At 41.6% G+C, this 16,528-nt stretch overlaps 1 protein-coding gene across 2 annotated transcripts; it reads right to left on the bottom strand.

Annotated features, from left to right (window-relative positions):
- Nucleotides 1-5,183: 5,183 nt before the first annotated feature.
- Nucleotides 5,184-9,215, bottom strand: LOC121318948 (gap junction beta-1 protein-like). Of its 2 annotated transcripts, none has more exons than XM_041256167.1 (2): nt 9,072-9,215; nt 5,184-7,205 (listed from the first exon to the last, which is right to left on the bottom strand). In XM_041256167.1, exon 2 carries the CDS (start codon nt 7,189-7,191, stop codon nt 6,373-6,375), a length of 819 nt encoding a protein of 272 aa, XP_041112101.1. In that variant the 5' UTR covers nt 7,192-7,205; nt 9,072-9,215; the 3' UTR covers nt 5,184-6,372. The 2 variants fall into 2 exon arrangements, with proteins under 2 accessions (XP_041112101.1, XP_041112102.1); XM_041256168.1 differs by lacking the exon at nt 9,072-9,215 and adding an exon at nt 7,647-7,805.
- Nucleotides 9,216-16,528: the final 7,313 nt, after the last annotated feature.

Here is a 16,528-nt window from a genome sequence, read left to right as displayed (position 1 = left end):
TCTTCCCAGTGTGAAGAGCAGAGGAGACCACATGGTTGTAAGTTTTATACTGCCTGTGAGTGGCGGATGAGCTGTCCAATGGGGGGGCAGGGCTCTGGCATGAGAAGAGTTCTAAATATAATCTGGTTCCAGGGAGGGTTCTAAGTGCTGTCACTGAGGGGCTGGCTTGGACTCCAGTGACTGGAAGTCCCAATGTCATTGGTAAACAGTTAAGTGACACTCACGGTTGAGTTTGGTCTTCTGTAACAAACTGAGAGGAAACACAGTTAACCCTTTAATGCACTGAGCAGTGACTGAGCCTATTGAATCACACAACAGTAAATTAGCTGTAAATGTTGCTTTATAAAAGGGTTAATGGTGAATTCTAGTACTACCAGTCATCTACAGGACTGCACTGTAAACACCAACAGTGGTTGAGAAATAAACAAGTCATGCAACAGATCTTAAACAAGTCATGCAACAGATCTTCTCATTGCTTGAGAATAAACTCTACTTTGTGACATCCCAGGCTGGCAGGCTGACAGTCTCGGCCCATCCTGTACTTGGCTTGGTTCTTATTATTCCAGGATGGTTTGTTTGGATGCCTGTGCACCGTGTACTCACTGACAGAGGAGCACTCCCAGTGGTCGTCATCACAGTCTGAGAACTGGACTCTCCCGCAGCTTGCCTGGCTTACAGTCAGACAGGACGCCTAGAAGAAACTGGAGCAGGAGAGTCTCCAGCAGGAGTTTCCTAAGCTTCACACAAAGTGTGCCACATCAACCTATAGGAACAAATAACCTTCATATGAGGAACTGCCTCGATCACGGACCGGCTTGACATTGCTCACCGAGTCTGTACTGTCTGGTAATCCCCTCTCTGTTGGGTATGGGCAGTGGAGAGATTAATAATGAAAAGAAAGGGTCTCCTTGATCTGTAAGCAGCACTGGTCCAGGTTAGCTAAGGGAGCAGCTCTGTTCTGCTAGCCAGTGTGCAGTGCATCACAGAACAGGTAAGGACCTGGAGCTTTGCCTGAAAATGATCATGGCCCACATGCCCTACAGTGAGGGTGCAGCTGTCATGCGGAGGGTTATTTCAGGTCTGGAGAGCGCAATGCTGCTACTAAACCTCCTTGATAACCTGTTAGTCTGTATGCAGCGGTTAGTGCGCTGACATTTGAACACAGATGGCAGGGTTGCACTGTACAGCACCTGGCTGTAATGATCAGAGAGTCTCTCAGTGCAGTACATTGAGAACGCAAAGTATTAGGATCTGCAGCAACGCGAGTCTCGTGTAATTAATCGAAACAATAAAGAGAAACGTTGTTTTAAGCTGCTGCTGTATCAATACAATGTTCGTCCTGAATCTTGGTTATAGTTGTAGCGTGTGTGACGAAATTATTACAGTTACGTTCAACCGTATGTACAATCGCTATCCCTATTGCATTGGGAGATAGTGCAATAACATGACAGTTCCACACCCTCGCCACAAGGCGGCAGCATCTAAAGCCCTTCTACAGGCAGATTCCGGTTTAATTTGTTGTTTTGTTGTCGTTGTATATTTCGAAACTGGCTGTTTTAAAATATTATCAATAGTAAAACAATACTTAACAAGCAACATGAAAATAGAATATTATAATAGCCTGTATTAATCATAACATATGTTCCATAAACGCTATGCAAATTAGGCATTGCATTTCTCGGTTTGATTCGCTAACTGTCTGCACCAATCAGGAGTCAGGTACTTAATGTAGTTTATTGTATCCAATCAGGTTGTTTAAGACACGACGAACAGTTCCAGATCCTCGCCACAAGGCGGCAGCATCAGATTTAAATCACTGTTTTGTTTTCGTTGGTTATTTTTAAACTGCCTGATTTAAATTGTTTTCAATAGTAAAACAAGGTCTCACAAGAAACATGAAAATTGATTTTTTTTTTAAAGAATATATAAGGAATGTCTTTATTTTTTACACAAGGGGTTAAGATTATCCGAGTCATTTCCAAATAATATGGATTATATTTAAACAGCAGTTCTACCAAATGGCCACACGATGGCAGCATTGGATAAGAAATATACCTTTGCTGTACCTTGCGCAAACGTTGTCTGATTATTCTGATATTTTACAGGGATATTCACGGATGTGTAAAGCCGTGCAGATGAATTTGACTGACTTTTACGGTTTTATCTTTTTCTACCAAGTTTATCATACCTCACACCAACATGGTGCCTCTTTTTAAAAACTAGAATCCGGTGTTGTAGGTAGCGAGGACCATTTGATTTCTCAAACAAGCATTTTTTTCAATACAGAAATCGTTGTATGCTAAACTTGGACCCTATATTTTCATACTGCCCTTGAGGCGTTGATATCCTTGTCTTCCTTAAAGGTGGTTCTAGTGCAACTTTACGCTGGACAGTCTAAATGTCATTTTACTTCCAAAAAAATTACATAACTAAATCATATTAATTACCACTACTCACTTGAGGAATGCCAGGAGAGCCCACAGGACTGTTTCAGATGAAGACACATGCACGGATATGCAAGAAGTTTGAGAGGCTCCTGGAAGTTTAGAAAGATGAATGGTGACAGTGGTCGCCCAGGTGAGAATTAGCACAATGGCTAACATAATGCCTCAGGACTGCACTGCCTGAATGGAACATATTTTAATTAGTCTGAACATCTATAATACTGTGCTTGAATGCTGCAGAATGGATTGACATGAAACCTAAAAGGGTTCATTAGAGTTCTCTCTGCTGCTCTCTCCTCTTTTAAATGCATCTGTCGCAACTCCCTCGTCTTTTACTTCAAACTCAGTACAGTGATTCTGTTATTTTAGTTCTAGTATTGGTTTCTGTATTGGACACTGTGGTTACCAAGCCGCGCAGGCACAAGCCTCAAGAGGAGGCCCAGGCTCTGGTGGAAGCAGGGCGCAGCTCGTGTTCCTACCTCGGGCTGGATTCTGCACCCCAACATCCCAGCTGTCAATTATTTCATTGAGAAGCGTGGAAAATCGCATGAGGCAGATACTAAATAAATGATGTTTTTCACTGATCACTTTTTCCCCACTTAACCATCATTGTTTTTGATAAGCGTTATCTGAGAGTAGGGACAAAAGATTAGAAGGAAAGATCTATCTATCTATCTATCTATCTATATATATATATATATATATATATATATATATATATATATATATATATATAAGATTCACGTCAGTATTCTTGATATTTTGTCTTTTTAGGGAATACAGGTTAAAGATCCAACAAAACATCATCACTCATCTCCAGCAGCTGGGTTTGAACTGCTGTTTTCAGGGAGAGAAAGCCATGGGATTAGCCCACTGTACCTCCAGCAGAACTGTGTTTCACACTGACAGTAAGCAAAATTAGCACTTTTTTTTTTTTTTTTTTTTTTAAATTGGTCCACAGTGCCATCTCACTTCCATGGAAGAGCTTGCTCTTTCATTACCTATAAGGTAAATGAAGTCTTTGTAAATAAAGCAAAACTCCTGTGGACCTGAACCCAGTGCTACAAGAACCAACAAAGCATGCTAGTGAGATAGGCCACCGCACCACCTGTCACCTTGCAACACTCTAACCTTGTACATGAGGTTATCTTCCCTTCTCTGAGGTTGCACGCTTCTGGAGTTATAGAATATGTTCAACACTGTATATAGTTCTTAGTATTTGTTGAGAATTGGTGTATCGTGTGCTTTGTCTTACCAAGCATATACAATGCTCCAGTCTAAAGTACTGAAGAATAATCAGTACTTGTTTAGTGTTACTGTGAAATGGCGCCCCTAGTGAGGAGGGTCTTGGGCTGCTAACCCTGCTCATTCCCTGGCTCAGTGGGTGTGGTGCTGCCAATGTCCACAGGTTTTATTGTTTAAAAGCTGGTGGCTTCTATTAGACACACTGTAACAGGGAGAGATCTGTGCTGACTCTGCTGGTGTGTTCACAGGCTGCAGGAAGAGGGGGGCAGTCGCCCAACAGCCGCCTGTGAGTCATGGCAGTGACAGGGGAAGGTGGGAAAGGGTGTGTGTGGACTTTCCCCCTCTCTGAATGTCTGGGAGGCGGGTCTTCGGTGATTGTTGGTCCTATAAAATAACGCTCTGTTGTTTCCTCAGGTCTGCCAACTTAGACGCACCAAGAGTGCGGAAGCTTTGATTCAGGACCGGGAATCAGCCGGGAGAAAAGAAGAGAGAGAAAAAGAGAAAGAGAGAGAGCGGGGAACCCTTGGGCAGACCCCGGCGTATTGTGAAAGAGCAGGCTAGATAGCCGAGAGAGCAGGACGGTGATCCGGGTCGTGCGGGTAGCGGCGACCGGGATAACGCTGCCGAGTGCAGCACCTTTTATTTGTAGTTTTATTACTGTTTTATTTTCCCTTGTTCTTTTCGCCTTCTGTTTTCATTATTATTTCTTTGAGCACCTGCGTGTGCATTTGCTGTTCGTGTACCAGCTGTGGTATTTCCGTGGTGCTGTCTATCATCGTTGATAGGCAGCCCACGGTCAACAGTGCCCTCTGCCGGAGAGAAATAAGAACCGGTCCAAAATAAAACTGGGCACCTGTGTGGTGTTTCCAAATACACCTGTCTGTCTCCTGGTCAGTGAATTACCCACACCCCTTCCACACACACACAGAGTGGAAGCTGCCGCAGTGCTCTGCGCACACCACTAGACCTGAGCGTTTGGAAAGCATGAGAAATGCAAATAGGTATAAAATCATACAGCATGTCATTTTTTTATTACATTGTTTTCAAAGTCAGCCTTCCTTCGGGGGTATTTCAGAGGGTTTCCAAAGACCCCTGCTGTTGTTAAAGGTTTCATGAGAAGAAGTATACCAAGTAACAATTAAACATTTTTCTTAAAATTGTAAATAGTTATTAAATAATATTATACCGAGGCTTTATTAAATAAGACACAGCATAGTAAGAATATGAAGTATCTGAATTACAGCTTAGATTCTACACTTGAGTTGCGTGGAAACCCTATGCAGTATCTATTCAATTCAGGTTAATGACAACGATGCTTGTTAAACACATGTTTTGGAATCATAGGATTTGCTTGCATTGTCTGGGAACATTTTATTTAATGGGGGGAGAAAAAAAAATCATGAAGTCATAATGAACAGTTATGAAATAGATGGAGAGAATGGCATTAATGACCACAGCTACAATAATCCTTAGCTCAGTGAAAACACAATCAAGTTTTACAGTTTTTTTTTCTTTATTTAAACTCATCTCAATACAAATTGATCTTTGTAAAGTTAGTTTTCAAGTGTAACAATGACCCAATGTGCCACTGGAGGCAGTATTCAACGCATTTCCCTTTTCTAAATGCATTTAGAAGTGTAGTGACAGTTACACTCAACATGTAAACAATGGAACATTTAGAATAAAGATGTGGCAGTTACAGACGTGACAGTGGCAGTATCACACTTTCTGTGGCAGGATGGTCATGTTGTCCCCGTTGCATGTGTGTATACTGGCAGCACTGCAGTACACACATGCTTGAAATGTGACCACTGTGGCAGAGGAGAGTCATGTCAGCTTTCATTTACATAAAAAAAAAAAAAAAAAAAAAAAAAAACACTTTTTCAGTGAAAACTGTATCTAAAAGGTTAATGTATTGCTCGTGGCCTCTTACCACATCTCTGTGAGAGAGAGAGAGAGAGAGAGAGAGGGGGGGGGGAATTGAAAGAGAAGTTCTTAACTTTAGACATTGAAAAGCAGGTGATGTCAATTACTGGCACACTTCCGAGCTGAGACCAAAAAAAAAAAAAAAAGTTAGTTGTGTTTCAGTGGCGCGAAATTGATACCATCTCAAAGACCAACTGAATCATGGACATTTCATCTAGTCATATACAGGCCGCGTGGCACTTTCAAAGTATTTGGCATTACACACGATTCTGTAATTTCAAGTGGCGTGTGAAATATGTCTCTTAAAAATCAAACACAGTTGCACCCCTTAACCTCTAGAATGGTGTGTTTGCAGAACCTCCAGTGTGTTACCTCGGCTTGAGGAATTGAGATACTTCACACTGGTCCATTTAAACACTGTAAGCAGTTCGCTCCCTCACTGATCAGTACAAACACAGGTATTTGTGGTCTTTGCAGATGGATGGCGTGATGATGCTTTATTGAGGTGGCTTACCTGTGGACAGAGAACTGCGTCAAGAATGGTTGAAGGTTAAGGGGTTATGTTATCATGTGTTTTTACAAAATAAATTATAAATGATAATCTACAGCTTTGTAAATGCTGTGAAGTATCCCCACACTTGTAAAAGATTAAACTCTGTCTCAGTGCTCGAAGAAACAATGAGCTCCAACCTGCTTCAAACACTGGTTAAGCTTGATTAGTTGAATGGGTTGGGTCACAGAGGTTAGATTAAGACATCTAACAGGCCGAGCACCTGTCCTCCTTATCAGAATCGGGATTTCTCTTCGTCCCGTTGATTTTTGAGTCTAAGATCAGCTGATTGATCTCATTCTGTTTGTACGAGGAGAACCTGTGCCCATAAAAAGTACCTTTGGAGCCAGAATCCGGGTCTGGCAAGCTCTTGAAACAGGACTTGGTGATCAAGTAGACAACCTCTGCGATGTTGAGGAGGATACAGACCCCAGACACCACCAGCATGAAGATGGTGAAGATGGTTTTCTCCGTGGGTCTGGACACAAAGCAGTCCACGGTGTTGGGGCAGGGGAAGGCGTCGCACTTGACTAACCGAATCATCTTGTAGCCCGGGTAGATCAGGTAGAAGATGTACATGAACGCGGCTTCGAAGAGGATCCGGAAAATCACGCTAATCATGTAGGTCCACCACAGGGCCCCTGTGATCTTCATCCTCTGCATCTTGACCTGCGCCAGGTCTTTGTCGCTACTGTGGCCAGACAGCTTTAGGATCTTCTTCTCGACGTGCCGGCGGTGAGCCACGTGCATGGCCACGAGGAGGGCTGGCGTGGACACCAGGATGAGCTGCAGTGCCCACAGGCGGATGTGGGAAATGGGGAAAAACTGGTCGTAGCAGACACTGTTGCAACCAGGCTGCTGCGTGTTGCAGATGAAGCTTGACTTCTCGTCGCCCCAGACACTCTCTGCGGCGACCACCAGGACCATGATTCGAAAGATGAAGAGGACGGACAGCCAGATGCGACCGATTCCAGTGGAGTTCCTGTTTACACCGCTGATTACGGCATAAAAAGACGCCCAATTCATTTTTGGTTCCAGGTCTGTAACAAAAAAAAAAAAAAAAAACACAAAAAAAAGGAAGAAAAAAATAGTTTCAATGACATTTGGCACTGTCTGTAAACTTATGCAGTATTGGTCGGGTTTTGGTTTTAAAACCCTTGGTGCACACACACATGAAATGGGATGAACATCTCATGAAACCTATCCTGTTATTAAGAGAGCTGCAAAAGACCAAAAGAGTATTAAATCTCACCTTCGCAATGACACATTTCATCTGGCTGCTGATCTGATATAAAAAGTTCAAGTTGTTTTTGTTTTGTTCTTAGTGTGTGGGGTTAAATCGGAACATTATGGATGCAGAACATGTGAGCTGAAGATGGGAGGGGTTTGTGGATTTAATGCACATGAAAGGAGAGGGACCAGTAGCATGTACAGCTCGACAGTTCTGCCCACGCCACTCAGTCCTGACCTAGACAACCTACCTACTGTTAAGTCCTGGGCTTCCCCAAGCAGACACTGTGTGTTTCTGCCCACTGAGGAGGAGACTAAGTTGAAACCACCAAACTCCTTTCCAACTGTGATCTAAGCTAGATTCGACCCCAGACCTACAGTACAGAGATGAAAGGTTACTGCCTCACACCCAGAACAAAACATAATGCAAACTCATTGATAGGAGGTGTGTACATTAACCCACTGCACTGTCTCACACCCAGAACAAAACATAATGCAAACTCCTTGATAGGAAATGTGTACATTAACCCACTGCACTGTCTCACACCCAGAACAAAACATAATGCAAACTCCTTGATAGGAAATGTGTACATTAACCCACTGCACTGTCTCACACCCAGAACAAAACATAATGCAAACTCATTGATAGGAAATGTGTACATTAACCCACTGCACTGTCTCACACCCAAAACAAAACATAGTGCAAACTCCTTGATAGGAAATGTGTACATTAACCCACTGCACTGTCTCACACCCAGAACAAAAGATAATGCAAACTCCTTGATAGGAAATGTGTACATTAACCCACTGCACTGTCTCACACCCAGAACAAAAGATAATGCAAACTCCTTGATAGGTGTGTGCCTCATACCCAGAACAAAAGATGATGCAAACTCACTGATAGGAGATGTGTACAGTACGTCTAACTCTTTATCAGGGAACTTTCTTTGCTAGAATGATATATAGCAATAATACATTTACCCAGGCACCTTGCACTTGCAAATTCTGAACCCCCCCCCCCCAAAAAAAAAAACCTGATCAAAACTTAACAGGTGGACTAGCGGCAAAGTCTTCAGGCCAGGAGCTGCTCCCAGTCGTCCGATCTCCTGCTAGTCACAGCTGTCACAAGCAAGGGATACAAACAGGCGAGTGCTTAGTGTACACAGTGAAACCCCGGATAACTAACCCTGTCACAGGAACGAGCCATCAGTGTGAAGCGAATCACCCACACACTCCCCATTCAATCAGGGTGCACACAGGCTGAGAAAGAAATGCAAGTCATTCTTGAACAGCACAACCCTGAAAATCCTAAAATATGTCTGTGCTGATTATTTCACAAGGAACAGCAAATAAACCAAATCCTTTAGTTTAACCTCACTTCAAAACCTGCTGATGTTTGCAACCCACCGACACCATTATTATTGCCCTTTTATTCTTTTTAAATATTATAATTTACTTATTTAAGAGCTTTAAATTAGAATACCCACACAAATTTATTTAAAATTATATATAATATATAAAAAAATAATATACTAAAATAATGAAGTCCTACAACATGTTCCCGACTAGAGGCTCAACAAATCCTGTTGTAAATCATCACATTTCAACACCCGGAATTTCTTTAGTTAAATACATCAGACCACCAACTAGGACTCCACTGCATGAGCACTTTTTACCTTCAGGTGAGTCCCCACGCAGACAAGTCCTTAGTCATCTGGATTACCATCAGTGTAGTAAGGGATGCGCTGGAACACCATGTCTTTGCAAAGTGCAAACGAATTCCCTGACACTAGCCACTGCCCTGCACTGTACAAGTCATACGCTTTTATATAAACTATTTACATACAATGGTGGCCTTCATGAGGCTAACAAGACTCTTTAGAATTCAGATCAAATGCCTTGATTTCCGCCTACCCCATGCAGAAGAAAGAATCTGTGTGGACACAAAGCCTTTTCCTCTATTTATTGTTTGTAGAAGGACCAGGGAAATGAAGGGTGTTTTTGACGTAAAAAAAAACAAAAAAAAAAACAAGCAATGCAGAACATTGGGAGATTGACTCAGTTTCATGTGTCACACTGGACTGGGGTGCATTGTTTGATTCACCTTCTAGTTAAACACTGATATACAGCACAAAGTTTGTCGATGTCGCACCAACGACAGAAGCCACGTGAGGCCAGCGTTTTCATTTGAAAAGTCCGGTGCAGGAGGGTCTTTATGAACATTCATTAACCTAAAAACAGCAATCTGTGTTATTTTCAGATGCAGCATTTTCTTTTATGTCACTTGATAAACTGGAACAATAAGGTGTCAACACAATCAGCACAGTAGCCATTATTTGAGAAGTCACACTTTACTGGCACCGAGAAAACCCTTTCTGAAGTTCGACAGACTGTCATTGTAATAGAAGAGACCTGGCTTGTGCTCTGAGAATTTAATAGAAATGACCTGGTTTGTGCTCTGAGAATGTACCATGCTTGTTGACTTATGATCCATGAAGGTTCAGTCCTATGTGCATTTACTGTAACTTGTGAACTGATGGTTTTAACAATGGCACTGCAGCTCATCCAGTTGAGATCTGGCTAAAGAACCAATATATTATATACAGTGTGTGTAATACATATATAAAGGTTTGAACGGAGGTATAACTGTAGTGTACAAAAATGATTTTTTTTTTTCTTTTTTTCCTGTCTGTACGCAAACGCTTTCAATGATTTAAACTTTTTTTTTTTTAATTATTATTATTCCAGGACATTTCGTACAAAAGCCCACTTCATGAAATGTATGTCAATGCTTGGATGATCTGTGGATGGATCTCTCCACCCTGTCCCGTATCTCTCTCATTTGCAATGCTATGAGAAGTGCTGCGTACTGAGCAGTGTGCAGCCTGTAGCTGGAACAACTGTCTGGGCCCTTCTGACATCAAATGTGCGTCTCTGACAGTAAATGCTGTTCCCATTGCAGTCTGCCAGTTTGCGTCTTTGGCTCCAGATTATTTCAGAGTTTATTCAAGTGACTGTTTCCACCACCCCCATTCAGGGATCCCAGCACAAAGATTTACAGTTCGAGCTAAACAAATGGGACCGTAACAAACATACAATGACGCTGTTTGTTTTGTGGGTTATTGGGTGTCAAGGATCATCGCCTTTCTGATCCCTTGTTTTACTCATATTTTAACATGAGTGCCTGTTTCATGAAGGCTGAGTGCTGAATGACAGTTTAACATGTATAACCGTGGGATTCGTCATGAATTGATGATTACCTACAATGAATTCCATTTGAAATCATAAGTCTGCAAATGATTACACTTTAATCAGTTTCTTAATTTCTAAAGCTTTTGTTCCTGTATTTAGTGAATTATATAAATTGTTTTCTGTTCAGAGTATTGCTTGTTGGCAGTAAAGATTCTGCATTCTTTATATCATGACCTCCAAAATGACTGAAGGTTATACTATACTGATAAACAAGCATGCAATCGTTGCCTAAGAAAAAAGTGTTCAAATGAACTTCTAAAACCCATAAGTATTCTTTGATATACTAGGATAGTACAATTCTTTGTATTTTCTAGCACTGGCAGTACCGTTTCTTTGTTTTGTGCGATACGTCCTTCTTATTCATGTTCACTTGGGAGGATGACCGTGTTTACAAACTATTAGCGAAGCTCTGATTTACTGCCCGAGGACCTCTGGACCTATCAAACGTGCAGCTTACATTCACACGTTAGTAGATACATTGTTTTAGTTTTGAACTCATACAATACTACGCGGTGTTGCTTTAATTATGCAGTCCATACAATATGAACACAGGAAAGTAAAGACTACTGCGTCTTTAAAGCAGACGTCACCTGCAATCTCAGCATACCAATTGCAAAACGGATTCAGCACAGAGCACTTGCTGAACCTGCTGATAGTCGTCCCGCTGCCTGAAATAAATACTTAAAATGCCCCAGAGATTGGAATAGATCCGGTCCCATGCAATAAACATTAAGCACTTTGTCGTGGGAAAACATTCCTACATGTGGAAACACTTGTAGGTTTGGTTTTAAAAATCAGGGCTTTGGTAACTAGTTTAAAATTTGGTACAATTAACACACTGCACCCAAACTAAGCAACCAATTCCAGGTGTCAATCATCTTTTCAACTGAACGCATGTCACACGGGTACCTCTATTTACAGTCAGTTTCAAAGAAGACTGTTTTTCTTCATGACACAAGACTCAGGTTTCTGATCATTTATGACAGGTTGTTTGTACAACAGGGGGCAGATGTAAATTGTACCCCAGTTTTAAGCAAGTAAAAAAAACAACTAAATCTTTTAATTAGCATATCTTTATAAAAGCGAGAGAAATCAAAACAGTAACAGATAATACTTAAAGTACTTACAAAACAGTCACGCCCTGCTTTTGAACCTTGTTCTGCTCTTCTGTAATCTTAAGAGAACACGGGGAGCATTTTATTACCAGGGCTTCTGAAACTTCAAGGCATTTAAATACTGTACCAACCCGAACATACACGAGCCTGATCAACCAATCAGCACACAGCAAAGCTGGAACCATTCAAATAATTTCTAGAAGATATTTACATTGTGACCAAGTAACTGTGTACCGTAGGAGTTTTCAATTTTTTTTTTTTAAACTGAGATTGCATAGCGAAGGCTGTTATCATTTCTTTTCCAGTTCGTAACACCTTAATCATAGTATTGATTATTAATCAAATAGTTTGTTTCCCATGACAAACATTTTACAAAATTTAAAATGTAAAAGGGAACTGGTAATAACAGAAGTCCCAGAGATTCACCTTGTATGGATCCCCCCTGGCAGGGGTGAAGCAAGGCTTCGCTCAGTAATTAATGGTGGAAAAAAATAGCTAAACACAGGCACTGTTCAAGATTAACAAAATCTTGGAGATTACTTACTAACATAACCAGATAGACTCATTCATTGGACAGCCTCACAGTACTGTGTTCAATACGACAGCATAGTGGGTGAAGGCCAAAGTGTACAAGCCTTAGCAAGAGGAAACAGATTTTTAAAAATGCACAGGTATTGTATGAACAGTGTGTCTCAAGGGGGGGGGGGTGTTAACAGTGCTGGTTTGATTCTAGTGTCAAAAGGATTATAAATAAAAGAAAGATGACAGTACAATTTATCTTACACCAGCATACTGCCAGTAGTTTTGGTCTTGCACACTACTTAATATGGTGCTGTTCCATTATTAAACAGATGGCACCAGATCTGCTCTCTTAACCAGTCCTACTGTGTGGAACCCAGGATACACCCGCAACAGAACACTAAAACCAAATAGATTCTATCCGGATCGAAATACATTGCAAACATGCTCGTTACATTTTAATAAACCAACTTAAAATAAAAGAACTACATTAGAAGAAAAAAAAAATAAATCAAAATCATAAAATGAACAGATTTTATTAAAACACATTTCCAGTTTTAATTTCAAGGATGCCTTTTATAATTAAATAGATGTTGAATTTGCATACTCAGTGTACAGCACGTCCCCACCTGTGTAAATAGTTGACTAACAGGACTACCTTGCTGAACTTTGCAGCAGCTAAAGGCGACACAATGACCAGCCAGGAACAATATATGTATTGCATTGTTATCTGATCTATTATTTTCACAGAAACTAGCACTGGAATTTCCTTAGGTTATAGGCACATTATTATTAGGTGTGGGCAATGATATAAAAATTGTATTTTAATATCGATATCAGTCTTCCAAAACACAGAAAAAAAAAATAACAACTGCAATATGAAACAGGACTCAACACCTCTAAAAGTATTAAGTACTGGGTCATGCTGAATTTTGCATTATTTTGAGATGTAATCACAAAATGGAAATTATTGTCGATATCAAAAATCAATTGGTGCTCATCCCCAATTATTATTATTATTATTAATTAGTTATATAGCAGACGTGTTTATCCAAAGTGACTAGCACAGCCTCAACAACTGGGGCTGCATAGTCACTTGCAATAGGATCTCGGTTTTACGTCTCATCCAAAGGATATATCTATGCAAACTTTACTTCTGGCAAGACAGTGCACTATGCACAGAGTTCACGATCAGCAGTGGCACTTGGGGTAACCTCTGCTGCTCCAAAATGAATTCCTTGAAGTACAGTTTACACATGGAGACAAAAAACAAACTCATACTGTAATGCAAGAATTATTTTTATTTGTCTGTCATAACCAGCTTACATTACAAACAACGTAACAGTTTGGTACTGAATTGAACCCCCCCCCCCCGCCCCCCGTCCCAAACAAAAACACTTTGAGCCCCTTGTTCTTGTAACAGCTGAACATGAAAAACAAAACATCTTACAAGGCCTTGAATGGAGGTAAAAGAATGAAACAGGGATGAGATTTCAAAGCAACAGAATTTTACCAACAACAACAAGCAGCAACCTAGTGCTACACATGTACACATGGTCTACTACAGTCAGAGTGACACAGTGACAAAGCTAGAGTCGGCTAGACCCTGTGATAGTTCCCCTTTTGGCCGGGAGCAGTAAAGATCAGTCTAAAAGAAGAAATCGCCCGTAGCAGTGATAAGTGACTGAATCTTCAAGAAATGTAGGAAAGCCTGTGTTCCTGCTGTCACTCTGAACTGTACTGCAGAAAAACCCCGCATAGAAGTGGGAACTGATCAAGCAAGCCCTTGAGGCATGGAGAGCCTGGTGGACGCCCTTTACCAAGCAAGCATGGCTCGACGGAACTGCTTTAAGAGACACCAGCCAAGCTCCTTGCTGCACGCATGCTCCCAATGATGCCTTGGACATCTGACAAATCGTCAAAATATTACGAAATTACTATGCAAATACATACTACACCTAACGCAGTTAAAAAGCACAGTCATAATACATAACGGGGTGATTCACTCACTTTTGGAACCAAACCCATTCTTATCTGGAATTAAGATCTGGGTGGGCATGAGCATTAAAGTCATGTAAAATAAATTAGCTTTTACCTGAACAAACATACTCCCACCTCCACATATGATAAGACATAGCCTACGTGAAATAGGTGTTGGCCCAACCAACAACTACCCTCAACGCTACAGTTGCTATAAGCTAGTTTTATATTCCATAGATGAAAACAAGTACAATACTGAGTACTGACTGCATTTTCTTGAAAAACAGCTTAATCAATAATAAATTTCAATACTGATACTTTTAGTTGCTGTATTATCTATGACCACAAGAGGGCCTCAAACTTGTAAAACAAGTCAATATACATTTCAGTTAATTTAATGAAAATCGCACCAGAAGGAAAATCAGAGTCTATCTGTCTTGTCTCTTACTTTCTCTAATGCCTGGTAAAGGCATGGGAGTGTCGTGTACCGCATAAGTCATACAGCCAGGGGAGCGCAGGGGTCCCCCGAGGTCACCCCTGGTAAAGGCATGGGCGTGTCGTCTACCAGGCAATTCATACAGCCAGGGGAGCGCAGGGGTCCCCCGATGTCACCCCTGGTTAAGGCATGGGTGTGTCGTCTATCAGGCAAGTCATACAGCCAGGGAAGCGCAGGGGTCCCCCGAGGTCACCCCTGGAAAAAGCATGGCCATGTGGTGTGCAGGTGTGAGTCATACAGTCAGGGGAGTGCAGGTTCACATCCTGGCTGTGCAAAGTTGGCATGTTATTGTCTATATATATATATATATATATATATATATATATATATACACACACACACACATACACATACACATACACATACACACACACAATAATGCGTTGTGTATCCGCCTGTCACATATCTGCCTTAACTGTTTATCCACCATGATCAAGCTCTTCAGCAACGTCACCCACATGTACAGCCCGAATGCAAAATGGCTACAGGAAAGCGAAAGCAATTGAACGTTTTTTTTTTTTTTTTTTTGTAAACCTATCCATTTTGCTACTGTGTAAATGACCCGACACCAATGTATGTGTATAAAGCACTGTGGCAGGGCAGGAGCCCTGTGAATGAAGATGGGTTTTGGATAAATGTATAGTGTAAATAATGTGTATTTATTGTAATTAATGGATGCAGTACCTGACGCTCCTGGGTGAGTCTGACCTCTGTGTGTGATTACCAGGCATGGAATCTAATCAGCAGGTAGGTGTGTTCCAGCGGGGTGTCAGGTACAGCGGGGTGAGTAGCTGGAGTTTGTTTACTATTCACAGAGAAGATTAGTTCAGATACTGTAGATTCTAGTTTTCTGCTCCTGTGTTGTATGTACTCTGTGAGCTTACATTGCTAGTAGAATCACATGAGCTGTTCAGTGTGTTGATATCTAAATAAATCCTGGTTCACCTGTGGGGGGCATATCAACTTCAACCTGCGTCTCGATCTCCTGCCTGTCACTCCCCAGTGAGTGCACGCACCCACACAGCAGATGGCTACCCGGTCCCAAGCATTAATATCCTGTATCTTTCTAAACAAGACTTGGGGGAGCTCCCTAATAAAAGCTGAATCTTAAAACATCAATTGTGTGAATATAGTAACTGTTACAGCTGCGTATAACAATTAAAACAGGATTCAGGTATTTAACTTTTCACATATCCACCCATACTCTGATCCCACCACAGTCAGATAAGCGACGGACATCTGTGTGCATGTCATATATAAAAATAAAAAAACAGCACCACACAAAAACACTTTTGGCATCACACTTGACCCCTCCATCGAGCAGGCAGTGCAGTGCTGTGTGTGGTTTGGTCTCATACACACTTGACCCCTCCATCGAGCAGGCAGTGCAGTGCTGTGTGTGGTTTGGTCTCATACACACTTGACCCCTCCATCGAGCAGGCAGTGCAGTGCTGTGTGTGGTTTGGTCTCATACACACTTGACCCCTCCATCGAGCAGGCAGTGCAGTGCTGTGTGTGGTTTGGTCTCATACACACTTGCCCCTCCATCGAGCAGGCAGTGCAGTGCTGTGTGTGGTTTGGTCTCATACACACTTGACCCCTCCATCGAGCAGGCAGTGCAGTGCTGTGTGTGGTTTTCCACTCGTGTCCGGCACAACAGCTCGTACTTGGGGAACCTTAACTTTAAAGACCTGCAACAAGTAACAGTTTCAGACGATACTTTTCGTACCTGCTTTGATTTCTTGAAAAAAGCCGCAGACCTGTTGAACAA

This window comes from Polyodon spathula, chromosome 7 (assembly GCF_017654505.1).
Source record: "Polyodon spathula isolate WHYD16114869_AA chromosome 7, ASM1765450v1, whole genome shotgun sequence".
In the NCBI taxonomy this organism is placed as follows: domain Eukaryota; kingdom Metazoa; phylum Chordata; class Actinopteri; order Acipenseriformes; family Polyodontidae; genus Polyodon; species Polyodon spathula.
The sequence above is the reverse complement of the archived record's forward strand: the minus strand, read 5'-3'. Positions and strand labels throughout refer to the sequence as shown.